Source organism: Pogoniulus pusillus, chromosome 7 (assembly GCF_015220805.1).
Source record: "Pogoniulus pusillus isolate bPogPus1 chromosome 7, bPogPus1.pri, whole genome shotgun sequence".
In the NCBI taxonomy this organism is placed as follows: Eukaryota; Metazoa; Chordata; class Aves; order Piciformes; family Lybiidae; genus Pogoniulus; species Pogoniulus pusillus.
Genome location: NC_087270.1, coordinates 38,845,607 through 38,861,320, shown reverse-complemented (window position 1 = coordinate 38,861,320; position 15,714 = coordinate 38,845,607). Strand labels below are relative to the sequence as shown.

Genomic DNA, 15,714 nt, shown 5'->3' with positions numbered 1-15,714 from the left:
GCACTAAGTGCCTCAGCCAGGCTTTGCTTGAAGACCCCCAGGGATGGTGCCTCCACCACCTCCCTGGGCAGCCCATTCCAATGCCAATCACTCTCTCTGTGAAGAACTTCTTCCTAACATCCAGCCTAGACCTACCCTGGCACAACTTGAGACTCTGTCCCCTTGTTCTATTGCTGCTTGCCTGGGAGAAGAGGCCACCCCCCACCTGGCTACAATGTCCCTTCAGGCAGTTGTAGACAGTAATAAGATCACCCCTGAGCCTCCTCTTCTCCAGGCTAAACAGGCCCAGCTCCCTCAGCCTCTCCTCATAGGATTTGTGCTCCAGGCCTCTCACCAGCTTCCTTGCCCTTCTCTGGACATGTTCCAGCACCTCAACATCTTTCTTGAATTGAGGAGCCCAGAACTGGACACAGCACTCAAGGTGTGGCCTGACCAGTGCTGAGTACAGGGGCAGAATAACCTCCCTTGTCCTACTGGCCACACTGTTCCTGATGCAGGCCAGGATGCCATTGGCTCTCTTGGCCACCTGGGCACACTGCTGCCTCATCTTCAGCTACTATCTATCAGTACCCCCAGGTCCCTTTCCTCCTGGCTGCTCTCCAGCCACTCAGTCCCCAGATGGGAACATGAAGCAAAGGGTCTTGATGCCAGGTGAGTTTTAGTAAAACAGAATAGCAAATAAATGGGTGAGGAGAAAGTGGCATTGCCCAAGCTGAAGCCCTTGGATGTATCTTTATTGGGTAGAGGGGGAGCAGGAGGTGCAGGCAGGACTGTGAGTGGCATGTTGATGTTGGGAAGAGGCAACTAACACGTAAAGGCACTGACACCAGAGACTGAATATCAATCAAACATGCTTGGAGTACCGTAAGAACCAGTCAGACTGGTAGCAAAGCAGGTTGGAAACGTGGGGCCCAGCACACGGCCGTGCAGCAGGGTCGGCAGCTCTGTCCTGCTGTGTGGCAGCAGCACTGAGCTGGTGACGATGCCTAAGGGAAAAGGTTTCACTTCCATCTTTTCTTATCAAGGATTTCTTGGAGATGTTAATTCCTGTAGGGTTTGTGCAAGGCCAGGTGTTCCCCTGCCTTCAGACTGGTGAAGAAGTTGCAGTAAGAGCACAAGTCAGCAGGGCAGAGGGGCAAAGCAGGACTCAAATCACCAAACAGGGGGGTTGGGTGGGTCAGAAATGTGACAGTGACTGAAACTGCCTGCCTTATTCTCGGCGTGAGGAGGAATGTGGGTCTGGGCTGCACTCTGCCTCTACTCTGGCCATGACCCCTCTCCCAGCTGCTCTTTTTTCGCAGTCCTCCTGCCTCTCTGGCCTGCAGGTCATTAAAACCATCTGTAAACTTTGCCTTCCACGCATCCCGAGGGCTAAACTTGCTCGTCCCTTGCACTGACCCCTCTGGGATCTGCAAAGGCGGTGCACCAGCAGGGAGATAAATGACTCCTCGTCCCTGATGCTTTTAGCTGTGGTAAGAAATCCCCCCCCAAGTGCCTGAGGCAGGCAATTTCTTCAGCTGCTCGACTTGAAAGCTGGCAGTGCTCACAAACCAGTTTAAAGCCAGGGAAGATGGCTTTAGGAGGAGGGATATTATCCCTTCTGCCCTCCCTGCTGTGGTGCAGGTCCTTAGAGCAGGACAGGCAGCTGCCTTTCCCGTGTGCCCAGTCAGCTCTGAGAGTCCCCAGCACCCGGTAGCCACAGCCCTTACCTTGGTTTTTACCGTATTTTTCCATGGCCAGCTGCCACCACTCCCAGGGGCTCTTCAGACACTGCTGCTGGTGCTGCATCCCCACAGCAGCTGCTGTCTTGGGAAGGAGCTGCTGTGCTGAGGGTGCTACACAGGGGTGAGTGCACATGGGGTGACTTCGCCTCTCCATGTGGCCCTGCACAATTTGTGTCTGAACCAGCAGCTCCTGAATTTCATCCTTGAGCCATTTATCTTGATGAGACCCAAACCATCACCACCTGTGATTACTAGTGGCAGTCATTTTATCACCAGCAAGACTCGGAGGGCAGGGCTTCCTAAGCTGACATCACCCAGGGGCCAAGCAGCCACTTCACAAAAACAGAAGTCACCTGCTCTTGGGTTGGATTGGGCAACAAAACCCCAGCACAAACCCCCAGACACCCTGGGTGCTGCTGCTCCCGACCCCAGCTGCCATGTCCTGGCTTGCTCAGCTTTTTTTTGCTTGCAAAATGCCAGCGGTTTGAGTGGTCTGCTGCTCGTTAAAGGGTGGAACAAACCAGAACCCAAAGCCTGCGGAGAGCATTGTGTTTGCTGGAAGGCTGCCCGGTGTCCACCAGCACAGATGTTGAGGAAAGGATCAAGCCTAGAAAGTCCTTCAAATTCCGAGTGCTGAAGTAAAATCTACCATTGAAATCTCTGCTGCCTCCGAGCTGGGTTTCAGGGGGGGGAAGTGAGGCACATGGGTGAGGGCTGATGAAGAGACTCAGGTTTCTCCATGGTTTTATTAAAAACTCTGCAAGGTCTAAAATGAAAATGTACACCTACTACAACATGACCAGTTTGTACACTCACAGTTAAAGTGCTAAAACTCAAACGTTACACGACCGACACTGCACTACTGTAAACGAGCCTACCCGGAGCCGAGTGCAAGTCGGGACAGCTACAGTCGGGGTCTAGCCACCAGCACCCTCTACGCACAGCTCTCACCAACACCAAAGCCTCCTTCTCCCTCTTTCGGAACGGTGCAGTTACAACAGGGACACCAGCGCGGCGCAGGGAGCGGCGGCAGCGCCAGCACACGCAGCGGGACCCCCGCAGCACAGAGCCGGCGGCTGGCGGCAGGCAGATGCCGCCTCAGGCACCCTGCCTCGGGGGAAAGGAAACCTCAGTCCGGGTAGAAACAAAGGACCTTGGGGGTAGCAGTGAGATTCCACATTCGATTTGACATTCACGGCTAATTCACCTCGGGGTATCTCCCATCTGGGGGCCGCTCCACTCTGCACCCCAGTTGCATGGTACAGCCAGAGCTGCCTGATCCCTACTGCCATCTCTCTGGGGGTTCTTCAGCCCCCTGGAGCTGGGCTGTGGGGTCTGCTCCCGTTGCTTTAAAGGCTGGCCCCAACTCAGCCAGCTCTTATCACAGAATCAACCAGGTTGGAAGAGACCTCCAAGCTCAGCCAGTCCAACCTAGCACCCAGCCCTGTCCAGTCAACTAGACCATGGCACTAAGTGCCTCATCCAGGCTTTTCTTGAAGACCCCCAGGGACGGTGCCTCTTCTTATGGTCTGCCCATGTGTCTTGCCTCCCCTTCTTGCTGGAACAACTTGGCAGCTGTGGTTGATTTGCCTGTGGCTGGATTTTGGCTGGAGTGGCCCTGTGCAGCCCCATGCTCACCGCTGACCCCAGGTACAGTTTATATCTAAAGCTTCCACGATAAAATGTAGGTTTAAGCACTAAGAAGAAGGAGAGTGCTCAAAAGCAGACAAAGAAATTCACACCTCGAGGTGACTTTCGGCTGCTGTTGGATTGTTTTAGGCTGTAAGGAGATGAGAGCTCCTGATCCAATGGGAGGGCAGCCGCAGGGTGTCCTGAGACAGCTTCTGCCACACAACGTGGCCGCACCGCTGAGCCCTGCTATGTCACAGCACAGCGGGAGCCATGAAGGCGTTAAGAGAGAAGGAGCATCACAAACTCAGGGGAAGCTGCTCCTAGCAATCAGGCTAAGTGTCAGTGTTCTCCAGCTGCAGCCAAGTGCTCACCAGCCCTCGGCCACCTCCTGCTTTGCCTGAACAGGACAGCAAAGGTGTTGGAGCACAGCATGCTGTGCTGCATTGCTCCCTGCCATGGGATAAAACAGGAGATTCAGTTCCCTGGAATACTGGGAATAAGAAGCCATGGGATTTAGGGGAAGCTTTGATATCACAATCGTGCAAAGCAGCATTTTGGGGCCTCAGTCATCATTATGCGTAGGATGAAGATACATTACCCTGCCGCTGAGACAAGCTGGAGGAACTGGGCTATGTACAGCTTCTCTGCCTGCTCCAGAGCAGAGAGGGTCAGGCTTAGGGGCATGCATCTGCTGCAGAGGAACACGGAGCTGCTGGGAAGTCCTCAGAAACCTGTGCTTGGCTACAGGTACATTAGGTCAGCTCAAGCCCATAGCAACCAGAGCGTTTCAGCAACTGAAGCACTGCCCTCCTGGGACAGGGTTTAAGCTCCGTGGGAATTTCAGGATTGGCATCCGTCCCAGAAACTAGGTGCCAAGGCTACAGTTATTGCTTGGGGTGCCAGATATAGGCAAGCACCCCAAAAACCCAGCAAGGTATCCCTGCCAGAGAGGATGGCTGGGCTGCATTCAACACCAGACATGCCTCAGAGCCCCGACAAGTGATGATGTGGGAGCTGAAGCGCTGCCAGTGCCTGGGCCAGGGAAACGGCATCAAGGCTGGAGCAACAGCCCTAGACATGAAACCTGAAACAGCCACTGGGACGGGCTTTGAAACCCCGGGAAGGAATGCAGAGCGAGAACGGCATGCCAGCTTGGGTGCTGCAGAGAAAAGGGAGGGCTTGGCATTACAGGGGTGGGAGTCTGAAAGCGCAGCCAGAACTCGGGGTTTACATTCTGATCCCTCCTCTGGAGTAATCAAATCTGTCCCTCGTGTACGGCAAAGGAACAGCTCAGATATTCCCACCCGGAAACAACCCAAGAACTAAACCTCAGAAATGAACACAATTTCCAGCAGGATGCGTTTCAAACCTCCGTCACCCCTTCCCTCCCTGACTGAAAACAAGTCAAAGCATTGCTACTACTTAAAACAAAGTCTTGGAACTTGAGCCAAGAAGATCAAGATAAACGCCAGAGCTTATTCAGTTCGGTTACAGTGTTAGGGAAACTCAGCTCCCCACCTCCTTCTGCAGATCCAGGTTCCTCACACTAGCGTCCCTTTGAGGCAGCAAGTTATTTAGTAGAGAATGAAAAAGGGGTTTCACCTTTGTGGCTTACAGGGAATTGTAGCTTTGCCAGTTTAAGTCACTCAAAAGACTTTTCCTGCCCATCTGCTTTGAAAGAGGTGATCTGGACAGTTATCCTTGTGGGCGTCCCCCGGGGCTGTTTGCAGAGCAAACCAAAGCAGCCAGCCTGCTCTGCCCCGAGGCGGTGGCGCAGAGACCTCCCTCCCTGGATGTACAACAAAGGGAGCGTGGGGGCTGTTGCTAAGCTTTGCTATTCTATGTTGGGTTTGGTTTGTGCTTCTCCTTTGGAGCAAAAGCCTGGTGGAAGCAAGAAAGACAATTTACAGTAAATAAGTGTCCAAGACACGGTGACTCCCAGAGCAGCCTTTGATTTTTAGGTGCTTTGCTCTTGTGTCATCAGTTACAATCCAATGGAGTCATTGTGGCACTGCTCCGACGCTGCAAAAGCCTCTGGAGCTGCTGCACTACGCCTGCCCTTGAGGTTGTGCCATCTAAGTGTGTGCAAAGGCTTTGCAACACGCCGGGAACGGTCGAAGAGGGAATCAGGTAAGGAGAGTGTAAAAATAAGTATTCATTTCCCAGCAACAATGGGTAGCAATTACTGAGGTAGGTTTAAACGCGATCAGTGGTTCCTCACGCTGAATGAGTCTCGCAGTGGATGCTTCAGACGCTCTACAGCACCATTCAAGACATGCCTTGATGGTTGCCAGCAGTGGCAACACAGACTCGCTGTACCCCAACAGATTATTTACACACCAAAAAAAAGCCCAACCTGAGAATTCTCTACCAGAGAAATGAGAATTCTCCACAGGAAAGTGCAGTAGGGAATGAAAAGTACCTACAGCAGAGGTGGAGCAGTAATGCAAAGAAGGAGCCAACAATTTACAGTGGATTCCTGTCTCCTTCTCCTCCTCGAGGTGGCAATGCAGAGGGTTTCTGGCTGCTGCTTCCTGCCCTTTCCCCACCTGCTGGCAGCTCCTGCCCCGATCCCTCCCACCCATTTCTAAATTCCTGCCGAGAGCTAAGAGAATTCTCCCCCAAACCAGCCACGGTGTGACGAGGGAGGCAGTTCACCCCTGATGGAACTCCTCCTGTCCGTTCTGGCCTCTGCCTGTCTCGCCCAGGTGATGGGGTCTGTAAACAGGCTTTGTTCTCTTTGTAAGCAAAAGCTTCTACATTCTAATTCGGGCAACAGATGCAGCTCTGCTATTCTTAATAGTCTTTTTCGTTTAAATAGATAAGGAACAGGCAATCTCAGCTTCTGTACATGACTCTAAAAAATAAGTGGCTGCAGATGATGCAGGTAACTGGTTTTAAAGTTGATCTCTGCCTACATAAATTGTAAACGAGTAGAAAATTTAAATAGTCTCCCGTAAAAAAGCAAGGACCATACAAGTCATACAAAAACTCCTCTGCCCTGCCTCTCCCTTCCCCCCACCCTTCTGCTCCGGCCTAGCCACTGAGCCTGAGCAGCTCTGCTAAGAGCTGGTGATCACCAGCAGAGTATCCCTTATGGATAAGAGGAATTTGGTATCTCCTCCTCCAGGATGCTCTGTTCTCGCGTCGCGTTTCCAGTGAGATCCTGCCGAGCGCCTGCCGACGTGCGCTGATGTCCTCTGTACAGCACCTCGTGTGCCTCCCCTGGCTGAAATCCAGCACCGCTGTGGTATCATCAGAACTGCAGGGAGGGATTCCTTCGGCATTCCCCTACGCCTTAGAGGGAGGAACCTTAGTGTCAGCCTGGCAGCAAGTTTCCGAGGGTAACACCTACCAAGGCGCAGAGCCGTGGGAGGGCGGGGGGATGTGTTTCGGCAGGAGTGCCGGACGGACGAGTGACAGGTACTGAATAAATAATGACCTACGGAGAGGTTCAAACGAGGCAAACAGCTTTTTACTCAGTAGTTCCAGACTGCTGAACGCTCTAAGCGCTGAGGCAAGGACAAGCAGTGGTGGCTTCCAACGCGAAGAAGTTGGTTTGCGCTTCCTGACGGGGCAAAATCAGCACCTGGTGAGAGGCATGATAACACTGAGCATTGCCACATCGCTGAGGAGGGGCCCGCAGCTGCGCGGCCGCGTTTGCTTCTCCCTGCCCTGCGGAGCAAAGCGGCTCAGGCGCTGGTGCCATCCTCCTCGATCACACGGTTCATGCTGGTGCCGTGCGTGATGTGTGTCATTGGGTTGCTGCTGAGATCCCTGATGCTGCTGTGGCGGGACTGCTCGTTGAGCCGGTGAGAGCTGCTGTGCCGGGAGTGGTCTGTCAGCCGCGACATGCTGCCGTGAGGTAGTCTTTCTTCAACGCCTCTGTAGCTGCAGGGAGTGTACCTAAAGGAGAAAACCAGAGGACGATTATTGCCATTCCTACTGCCACGGCCAGGAAGGAGGGCAAATAAATCTCTGCTTTTGGAAGTCATTCTCTGTGCTGCTCAGGCATGAGCTTACACAGCCCCAGGCAGGTTGTTTCAACTCCTTGCACTGCCTGCCTCTTACTCCAGCTCCACACAGAGCATCGATAATTACCTTAGTAAGACACATGAGTGCATTGGGCTGAAAGGGACCCTCAAAGGTCATCTTGTCCAACCCTCTTGCAGTTAGCAGGGACATCTTCAACTAGATCAGGCTGCCCAGGGTCACATTGAGTCTGACCTTGAATGTCTCCAAGATCAGGGCCTCGACTGCATCCATGGGCAAACTGTTCCAGTATTTTATCACTCTCACTGTAAAGAATGACAGAATTGGAAAAGACCTACAAGATCATCAATCCTATCACCCAGCACCATCTAAGCAACTGAACCATGGCACTAAGGTGTCACAACCAGTCTTTTTCTAAACACCTCCAGGGACGGCGACTCCACCACCTCCCTGGGCAGCCCATTCCAATGCCAATCACTCTCTCTGTGAAGAATAAAGAACTTCCTCCTGAGGTCCAATCCAAATCTACCCTGTTCCACAAACCATTGCTCCTCATTCCATCACTACAAGCCCTTCTGAATAGTCCTTCCCCAGCCTTTCTGTAGGTTCACTTCAGATACTGAAATGTAGCTCCAGCAGGTCTATGTCTCTCTTGAGAAATGAGGTTATGCCTCAGGTTAGAGTGGGTAACCTCTAGGATTGTTTATTCCATCAGAACCAGGACTATTTACAGAAACAAAACCAATTTATACACAGTTTTGGACACTGAGTTGTTGCAGCATGGCCAAGGAAGGTATAGGCTGGATGTGAGGAGGAAGTTCTTCACAGAGAGAGTGATTTCCCATTGGAATGGGCTGCCCAGGGAGGTGGTGGAGGCACCGTCCCTGGAGGTGTCCAAGAAAAGCCTGGCTGAGGCACTTAGTGCCATGGTCTGGTTGACTGGATAGGGCTGGGTGCTAGGTTGGACTGGATGATCTTGGAGGTCTCTTCCAACCTGGTTGATTCTAAGAGCATTCTAAGAGCACAAGACTCTCAAAATAATTATTTGGTTCTAGGATTCTGCATAAGCAGACACAAAAACACGAAGCTGATTTTAGACCAGATGCATTTTCTCGTGTGCTCAGGGGATGTAACCAGATCACTGCAGGAAAAGCTCCACTGGCTGTGTTCCCACCATGTAATTCATGAGCATTCTGAAAACATCATGATGCTTTTTCCTCTTTCCAACCCAGACACTAAGAGGAAGATGAGATGCCATCAGAGAAATTAAGCATGAGCAGAACTGCCAGGTTCAGAACCACAAAATCGCTTAGACTGGAAGAGACCTTTATGATCACTGAGTGCAACCATTAACCCTGTGCTGCCACTACACCCCTCAACCAGGTCCCTCAGCACCACATCTATATGGTGACCTTATTAGGGCCTTTCAGTACCTGAAAGGGGCCTACAAAAAAGCTGGGGAGGGACTTCTGAGGCTCCCAGTGAGTGACAGGACTGGGGAGAATGGAGCAAAGCTGGAGGTGGGGAGAGTCAGCCTGGAGGTGAGGAGGAAGTTGTTGAGCATGAGAGTGGTGAGAGGCTGGACTGGGTTGCCCAGGGAGGTGGTTGAGGCCCCATGGCTGGAGGTGTTTCAGGCCAGGCTGTGTGAGGCTGTGTGCAGCCTGCTCTAGGGTAGGGTGTCCCTGGGCATGGCAGGGGGGTTGGAGCTTGCTGATGCTTGTGGTCCCTTCCAACCCTGACTGATTCTATGATTCCATATGTCTTTTTAATCTCTTTAGGATATGTGGACTCCACCACTGTGGGAAGCTTCCTCCCGCAGCGGAGCATGAAAGGTAAACATCAGACCCTGTGATGAGAAGTGTCCTTGGAGCCTTGAGGCTCCCAGGGGCCTGAGCCTGCAACTATGAGCAGCCCACGCACAGCTGTCAGGGGGTGGAATCTGCCCGCCTCTGAGGTGGGCACGGCCCAGGGGGCTGGCTCTGGCCACCCCCCCTGGGTGGGATCCTTAAGGTGTTTACTGTAAGTTAACCTATCTCTGCCTTACACTTAACCTGGAGCCAATCTGTACCCTCCACTTGTACCAATCTTGAACTAAGTCAGTTGTCTACACCCCCTTTGGGGGCTATAAAGGTCGCTGTATCGCCCTAATAAATTGCACTGCTGCGCAGAAGCCATAGAGTCGACTCTCAGTGCCCCGATCTCTCGCCGCACCGGTCTCCGACCTCCAACAGATGGCGCCCGAACACACCGATTGAACCTCCGGACAACTCCAGGTACGGAAGACCCGCACCCCGGGCCACTTACCGCCAGGCCGCGGAAGAAAACCGCCGGCCAGGCCTCTCTCCCCCCCCACCTCCAGGCCGCGAGAGAACCGCCGGGCCGCTTCCCCCCCCACCTCCAGGCCGCGAGAGAACCGCCGGGCCGCTTCCCCCCCCCACCTCCAGGCCGCGAGAGAACCGCCGGGCCGCTTCCCCCCCCCACCTCCAGGCCGCGAGAGAACCGCCAGGCCGCTTCCCCCCCCACCTCCAGGCCGCGAGAGAACCGCCAGGCCGCTTCCCCCCCCACCTCCAGGCCGCGAGAGAACCGCCAGGCCGCTTCCCCCCCCCACCTCCAGGCCGCGAGAGAACCGCCGGGCCGCTTCCCCCCCCCACCTCCAGGCCGCGAGAGAACCGCCAGGCCGCTTCCCCCCCCACCTCCAGGCCGCGAAGAGAACCGCCAGGCCGCTTCCCCCCCCACCTCCAGGCCGCGAGAGAACCGCCAGGCCGCTTCCCCCCCCACCTCCAGGCCGCGAGAGAACCGCCGGGCCGCTTCCCCCCCCACCTCCAGGCCGCGAGAGAACCGCCGGGCCGCTTCCCCCCCCCACCTCCAGGCCGCGAAGAGAACCGCCAGGCCGCTTCCCCCCCCCACCTCCAGGCCGCGAGAGAACCGCCGGGCCGCTTCCCCCCCCCACCTCCAGGCCGCGAGAGAACCGCCAGGCCGCTTCCCCCCCCCACCGCCGGGCCGCGAGACTACCGCCAGCCAGGCCGCTCCCCCCCCCCCCCCCCCCCCCCCCGCCTCCTCCGGCCACGAAGGACATAGAGGCTTCCACATAAAAGGAGCTGGTGGAAACGCAAGAGATCGGACGCTACTATACCCCCTGCTGGGGAAACACGTCTCCTTTTTTTTTTTTTCTTTTCTCTCTTTTTTCCTTTTTTTTCTTTCTTTCTATTTTTCCTTTTTTTTTTCTTTTTTTTCTTTTTTTCCTTCCCCCTCGTTAAACCCGTTACTAACCAAGGGAAAGGTGTCTGCCGATACGGACGGCCTATATAGATAGGCGTTTATTAAAAAAAAAAAGAAAAAAAAAAAAAAAAAAGAAGAGTCGCCGCCCATAAATATGGGGGCAAAAATTTTAATAACGGCAACTGGTGTGACGACAGGTGTGACCATATAGATGGGCACTTCTGGGGGCAGTGATCGTGCATAGTCAGATCCCCCCAGGGCAGTTGCCGCCGGAAGGCAAACGCACCGCCCACACACCCCCCCCCCCCCCCCCTTCCTTCCTTCCTTTTTCTTTTTTTTCTCTTCTTCCGCGCGCTTACGGAACCTTGCCGTTACCATGGAACCTCCCAGCCGCCCCTCCCTTCTTCCGCGGTTTTTTCAAAGTATTGGTGACTCCCTTTGGGGAGCTGGCGAACCGACCTCACAAGCACTTTTGGATAAACAAGTAGCAATTTCTCTCCTCTTGAACTTTTTGGAAAAGCGAGGAGTTTCCATGTCAAAGAAAAAATTGACTTCCTTAGTAGCATATGGACTAGTAAGAGGACACTTTCAAACTTCAGACTCTCTTTTTGATGAATCTGAATGGCGCCGCTGTGGCGATACTATTTTTGACCAGGCTATTGACGGTGACAAAACAGCCAAAGGCGTACAGAAGCAATGGCGTGATGTCATCAATTGCTTGAAGAAATACAGACTGGAACAGACCCTTGCAGCTATAGCAGCAGCACGGCTTGCTGACGGCTTGGACACTCGGGGGGAGAGACCACTAGAGGCAATGGTTACCCCAGCTAGCTCTCTCTTTTCCGACCTGAAAATTTCTCCAGGCACGGTGGTGCCTTTGATGACTCTCCCCAGTGCATCTACTGTTCCGATGCTGTCCGCAGTGCCGAAGCAACCGGTGCTACCAACTCCAAACGCTCCGACGCAGCCAGCAGCGCCCCAGCAACCAGCGCCGCCAACTTCAAACGCTCCGACGCAGCCAGCAGCGCCCCAGCAGCCGGTGCTGCCAACTTCAAACGCTCCGACGCAGCCAGCAGCGCCCCAGCAACCAGTGCCGCCAACTTCAAACACTCCGACGCAGCCAGCAGCGCCTCAGCAACCAGCGCCGCCAACTTCAAACACTCCGACGCACCCAGCAGCGCCCCAGCAAGATGTCCCAATGCAACCAGCGCCGCCTCAGCAGGACGTCCCAATGCAGCCGGTGCCGCCGGCTCAGGACCCTTCGTTATACCCTGCGCTGCCTCAAGACGTTCCCGACGTTCCTGCCGTTCCAGTGCAACCACCAGCACCCCCGATGCCAGCGGTACCAATTCCCCAAAATATTCCCACCATCCCTGCCGTTCCGGTGCAGCCGTCTGCCCCCCTGCTCCCAGCGCCACCGCCCTACAGTGGTCCGTTTTCCCCACTCCCGGCTTCCGCTACCATCTCGCCACGTCCGGCACAAACTCCTTTTGCTACATTCCGACCCGCCCCCCCGGCTGCAGCGGGCCCGAGTTGGACTTCCGCCACGGAAGCCGGTCCTTCCTCTCAAGCCCGGGAACCGCCGCCTGTGATTAACTCGGACGCTAGCGACTCCTCACAGTCCGATGCCGACGACACTATTGACAATGTTGCCGACGACTTACAGAAACTTAGAATAATGCCTTCTGGCAATGCCCAGCCCCTGGCGGCACCACAAGCTACAGAGATCACCGGGAAGACTCTCCAGCTTACACCCGTTGGTCCACAACATCGGTGGCGTGCCGTTATTCGCGACGCCTTGTTACAAGGTGATTGGGAGGCAGCTGCTGCTCTGGAAGGTGCAGCAGCATTCCCAGTTGTGGCAGCACGGACCGCAGATGGACAGCCAGGAGCCACTCACACGGCTCTTGATTGGAAACTGCTTATGCAGTTGAAAACAGCAGTATCTTCCCATGGCTTACACTCACAACCGACTAAGCAATTGCTGAATTACATCTTCTCCGCCTATGTGCTATGCCCAGCAGATTGTGAGACTGTTGCGAGACTGATTTTAACACCATCCCAGTTTATGTTGTGGGAAAGGGCATGGCGCGATGAGTGCAGGAAGGTGGTGGAGCAGCCACGACAACTAGGCGACCCCCTACTCAATGTTCAAGCAGATATACTGCTGGGAAAAGGGGCTTTCAGCTCGCTGGATGCCCAGATACGCCATCCCTTTGAGTGGCATCATGCATCCATGACAACTGCCAGAGCAGCTTTTAATATGGTGCCTACAGAGCCAAAAGCACCCAGCTATACCGCTGTTAAGCAAGGTTTGAGTGAGGACTATAACCATTTCATTGATAGACTAGCAGCTGCAGTTGAAGCAGCCACTGAGTTAGATGCTGCAACCAGACAAGCCTTTTTTCGAACCCTAGCTTTTGAGAATGCTAATAATAAGACCAAGCAGGTGTTGTCCATTCTGCCTAGGGAGGCCTCAGTGGACGATATGTTGGAACAAGTTGCTCGAATGCCTACAAACCAGCAGCAGACATTTGTTGCAACCCAAATGGATCAAGTTCTAGATAAGCACACGCAGCTCGTAATGGCAGCACTGCAATCCGCAGATGCAGGGAATCGTGGCCACCGAAACAACAACCCACGGAACCCCTGCTTCCGCTGCGGTCTAACTGGGCAGCTCCCCGCCGAGGAAGCCGGATAGACAGCAAACACAGCCTGGTTGATTTCTCTAGATATAGACTGGGGTCTTGATGACTATGTTGGACTCTGGAATTTTACCGTTGTTTTTGACTTTAATTGTAATATATTTTGTATTTTGGACATTTGTTAGATAAGGTGCTGATGCTTATTAATAATATTGAATTTTTAGGATAATGTTAATGCAGTAATTCTTAGGCAATCATGATAGAACATAATTAGCTTTTGATAGATATTATACTGATATACTATGGTAAGGCATCATATTGTATACTTATAAGTCCCTACTCACTCTTTCTATACTAAGGATAATATGGTACCATATTCTCTTTTACACACTCACTCACACACCTTTTTTCTTTTCCTTTTCTACTAGGCTTATAAGTTAAGACAGTATTATAGTTATATGATTATTTTTTTTTTTTTTTTCTTTAACGTATAGAAATGTAGATTTTTGTCTTTTATATAAATGGAAAAAAAAAAAAAAAAAAAAAAAAAAAAGAGGAAAAGGGGGCGAGGTGGAAGAGGAGCTAGTAAAATAAGAAGAGAGGCATGGAGAAACACTACAGCCTTTTTGGACACATCATACAAGTAAGATCAGTGGATTTATCAGTTTAGGTATTGAATATGTTCATATTATGCTTTATCACCTGTCTGTGCAGGCCCTAAGGTGGATACCAACTTGAATATGATTGGTTTGTCCTTTCATGAAGTGAGCAGAAAATCTTGCTCAGATGGCAGAATTGTGGTAAGATCTTGGGAGAGTCATAGAGATGATGATCATGAGTATTTGGATTATAAGGCATTGGATCTTGGCTAATGAATTTGGGTATTTTCATGAGCTTCAATGATTGTAGCTTAATGGAATAGATTCGGTCTGGTCCCTTTGGTGAAGGCCAGAGCCCACTTAAAATTGGCATAAGATGGCAAGTGATTTCTTTATCTCTTGCAAGGGCCCTGCAAGGGATGAAAAAACACTGCTCCAAATTCTTGAAGTGAATCGAGAGCTGTGGGAAAGGCCTAAGTAGAATAGCCTGAAAGCAACATCTAAGACGCACTCTTGTATTGTATTTGGGGGTTGGTAGTTCTTAAGCACAATCGTCAGACGCAGCTCATAGCCGAGGACTGCACTGGGAACATCAAGATCTCTGAGAAGTATGAAGTGAACTTAAAGCTATGGAGAGATACTGAACAATTCGCTCGCCCACAACATCGGCTACCACAGTGAGCTAATGAAGACGTAACAGACTTGCACCCTCCAGAAGCTGTGATGTTCGTCTGGACTTTTGGGTTTTTGAACATTTGACTCACTGTCGCTTGCAGAAATAGCTTTTGGGATCATTAGCTAAGCTTGGGTGGCTAGTTTGCCAGATTGTTGTCACTAGCAAAATTCTTAACAAATGTATTCTCTTTACTTTAGCACCATTGACCTGCGCTCCCACTGAGCACAGCTCGTTTAAAATCAAACGTGGGTTGCTCAAAGGAAAAGAAGGGGGTACTGTGGGAAGCTTCCTCCCGCAGCGGAGCATGAAAGGTAAACATCAGACCCTGTGATGAGAAGTGTCCTTGGAGCCTTGAGGCTCCCAGGGGCCTGAGCCTGCAACTATGAGCAGCCCACGCACAGCTGTCAGGGGGTGGAATCTGCCCGCCTCTGAGGTGGGCACGGCCCAGGGGGCTGGCTCTGGCCACCCCCCCTGGGTGGGATCCTTAAGGTGTTTACTGTAAGTTAACCTATCTCTGCCTTACACTTAACCTGGAGCCAATCTGTACCCTCCACTTGTACCAATCTTGAACTAAGTCAGTTGTCTACACCCCCTTTGGGGGCTATAAAGGTCGCTGTATCGCCCTAATAAATTGCACTGCTGCGCAGAAGCCATAGAGTCGACTCTCAGTGCCCCGATCTCTCGCCGCACCGGTCTCCGACCTCCAACACACCACTGCTCTGGGCAGCCTGTTCCAGGCCTCGACAACCCCTTCCATAAAGAAACTGTCCCTCATGTCCCACCTAGACCTCCCCTCAGCCTCTTTCCTCAGGCTGAACAGTCCCAGTCGCCTCACTTTTCCCTCACAAGCCCTGTGCTGTAGATATTTCACCAGCTTCAGTGGTGGCAGAGGCCCTGCCAGGGGAGGCTGCTCCGTACCTGCCGTCTCGCGAGCGGTGCAGGCTGCCGTGGTAGCTGCTCACTTTGCTGTGCACGCTGCCTGCCTTGCTCCTTTGGTCATCCATCATGGCCAGCTGGGTGGAGGAGGCGTGCGTGGAGGTGCCCTGCGTGGAGGTGCCTCTTGACTTGCGGATGATGGGGGTGTTGGGGTCCCTCAGCAGAGACTGAGCAAAGTCTGGCTCTTGCAGCACTTGCCGACTCTCATTTACAACCCTGAGGAAGAGAGCAACTTGCAGTTAGCAATAGTGCCTGCAACAGAAAAGCCACAGCAGCAGCAGCACTCTGTT

General features: G+C 52.9%; 1 protein-coding gene across 1 annotated transcript in view; it reads right to left on the bottom strand.

Moving 5' to 3' along the window:
* Positions 1–2,451: 2,451 nt before the first annotated feature.
* Positions 2,452–15,714, bottom strand: part of FZD3 (frizzled class receptor 3) — an 88,219-nt gene continuing 74,956 nt past the window's right edge. The window contains exons 6-7 of the mRNA XM_064146653.1: positions 15,407–15,640; positions 2,452–7,262 (exon numbers count right to left, since the gene is read on the bottom strand). Coding sequence (XP_064002723.1) covers positions 7,049–7,262; positions 15,407–15,640 — 448 coding nt within the window. The 3' untranslated portion in view covers positions 2,452–7,048. The remainder of the gene's footprint in view (positions 7,263–15,406; positions 15,641–15,714) is intronic.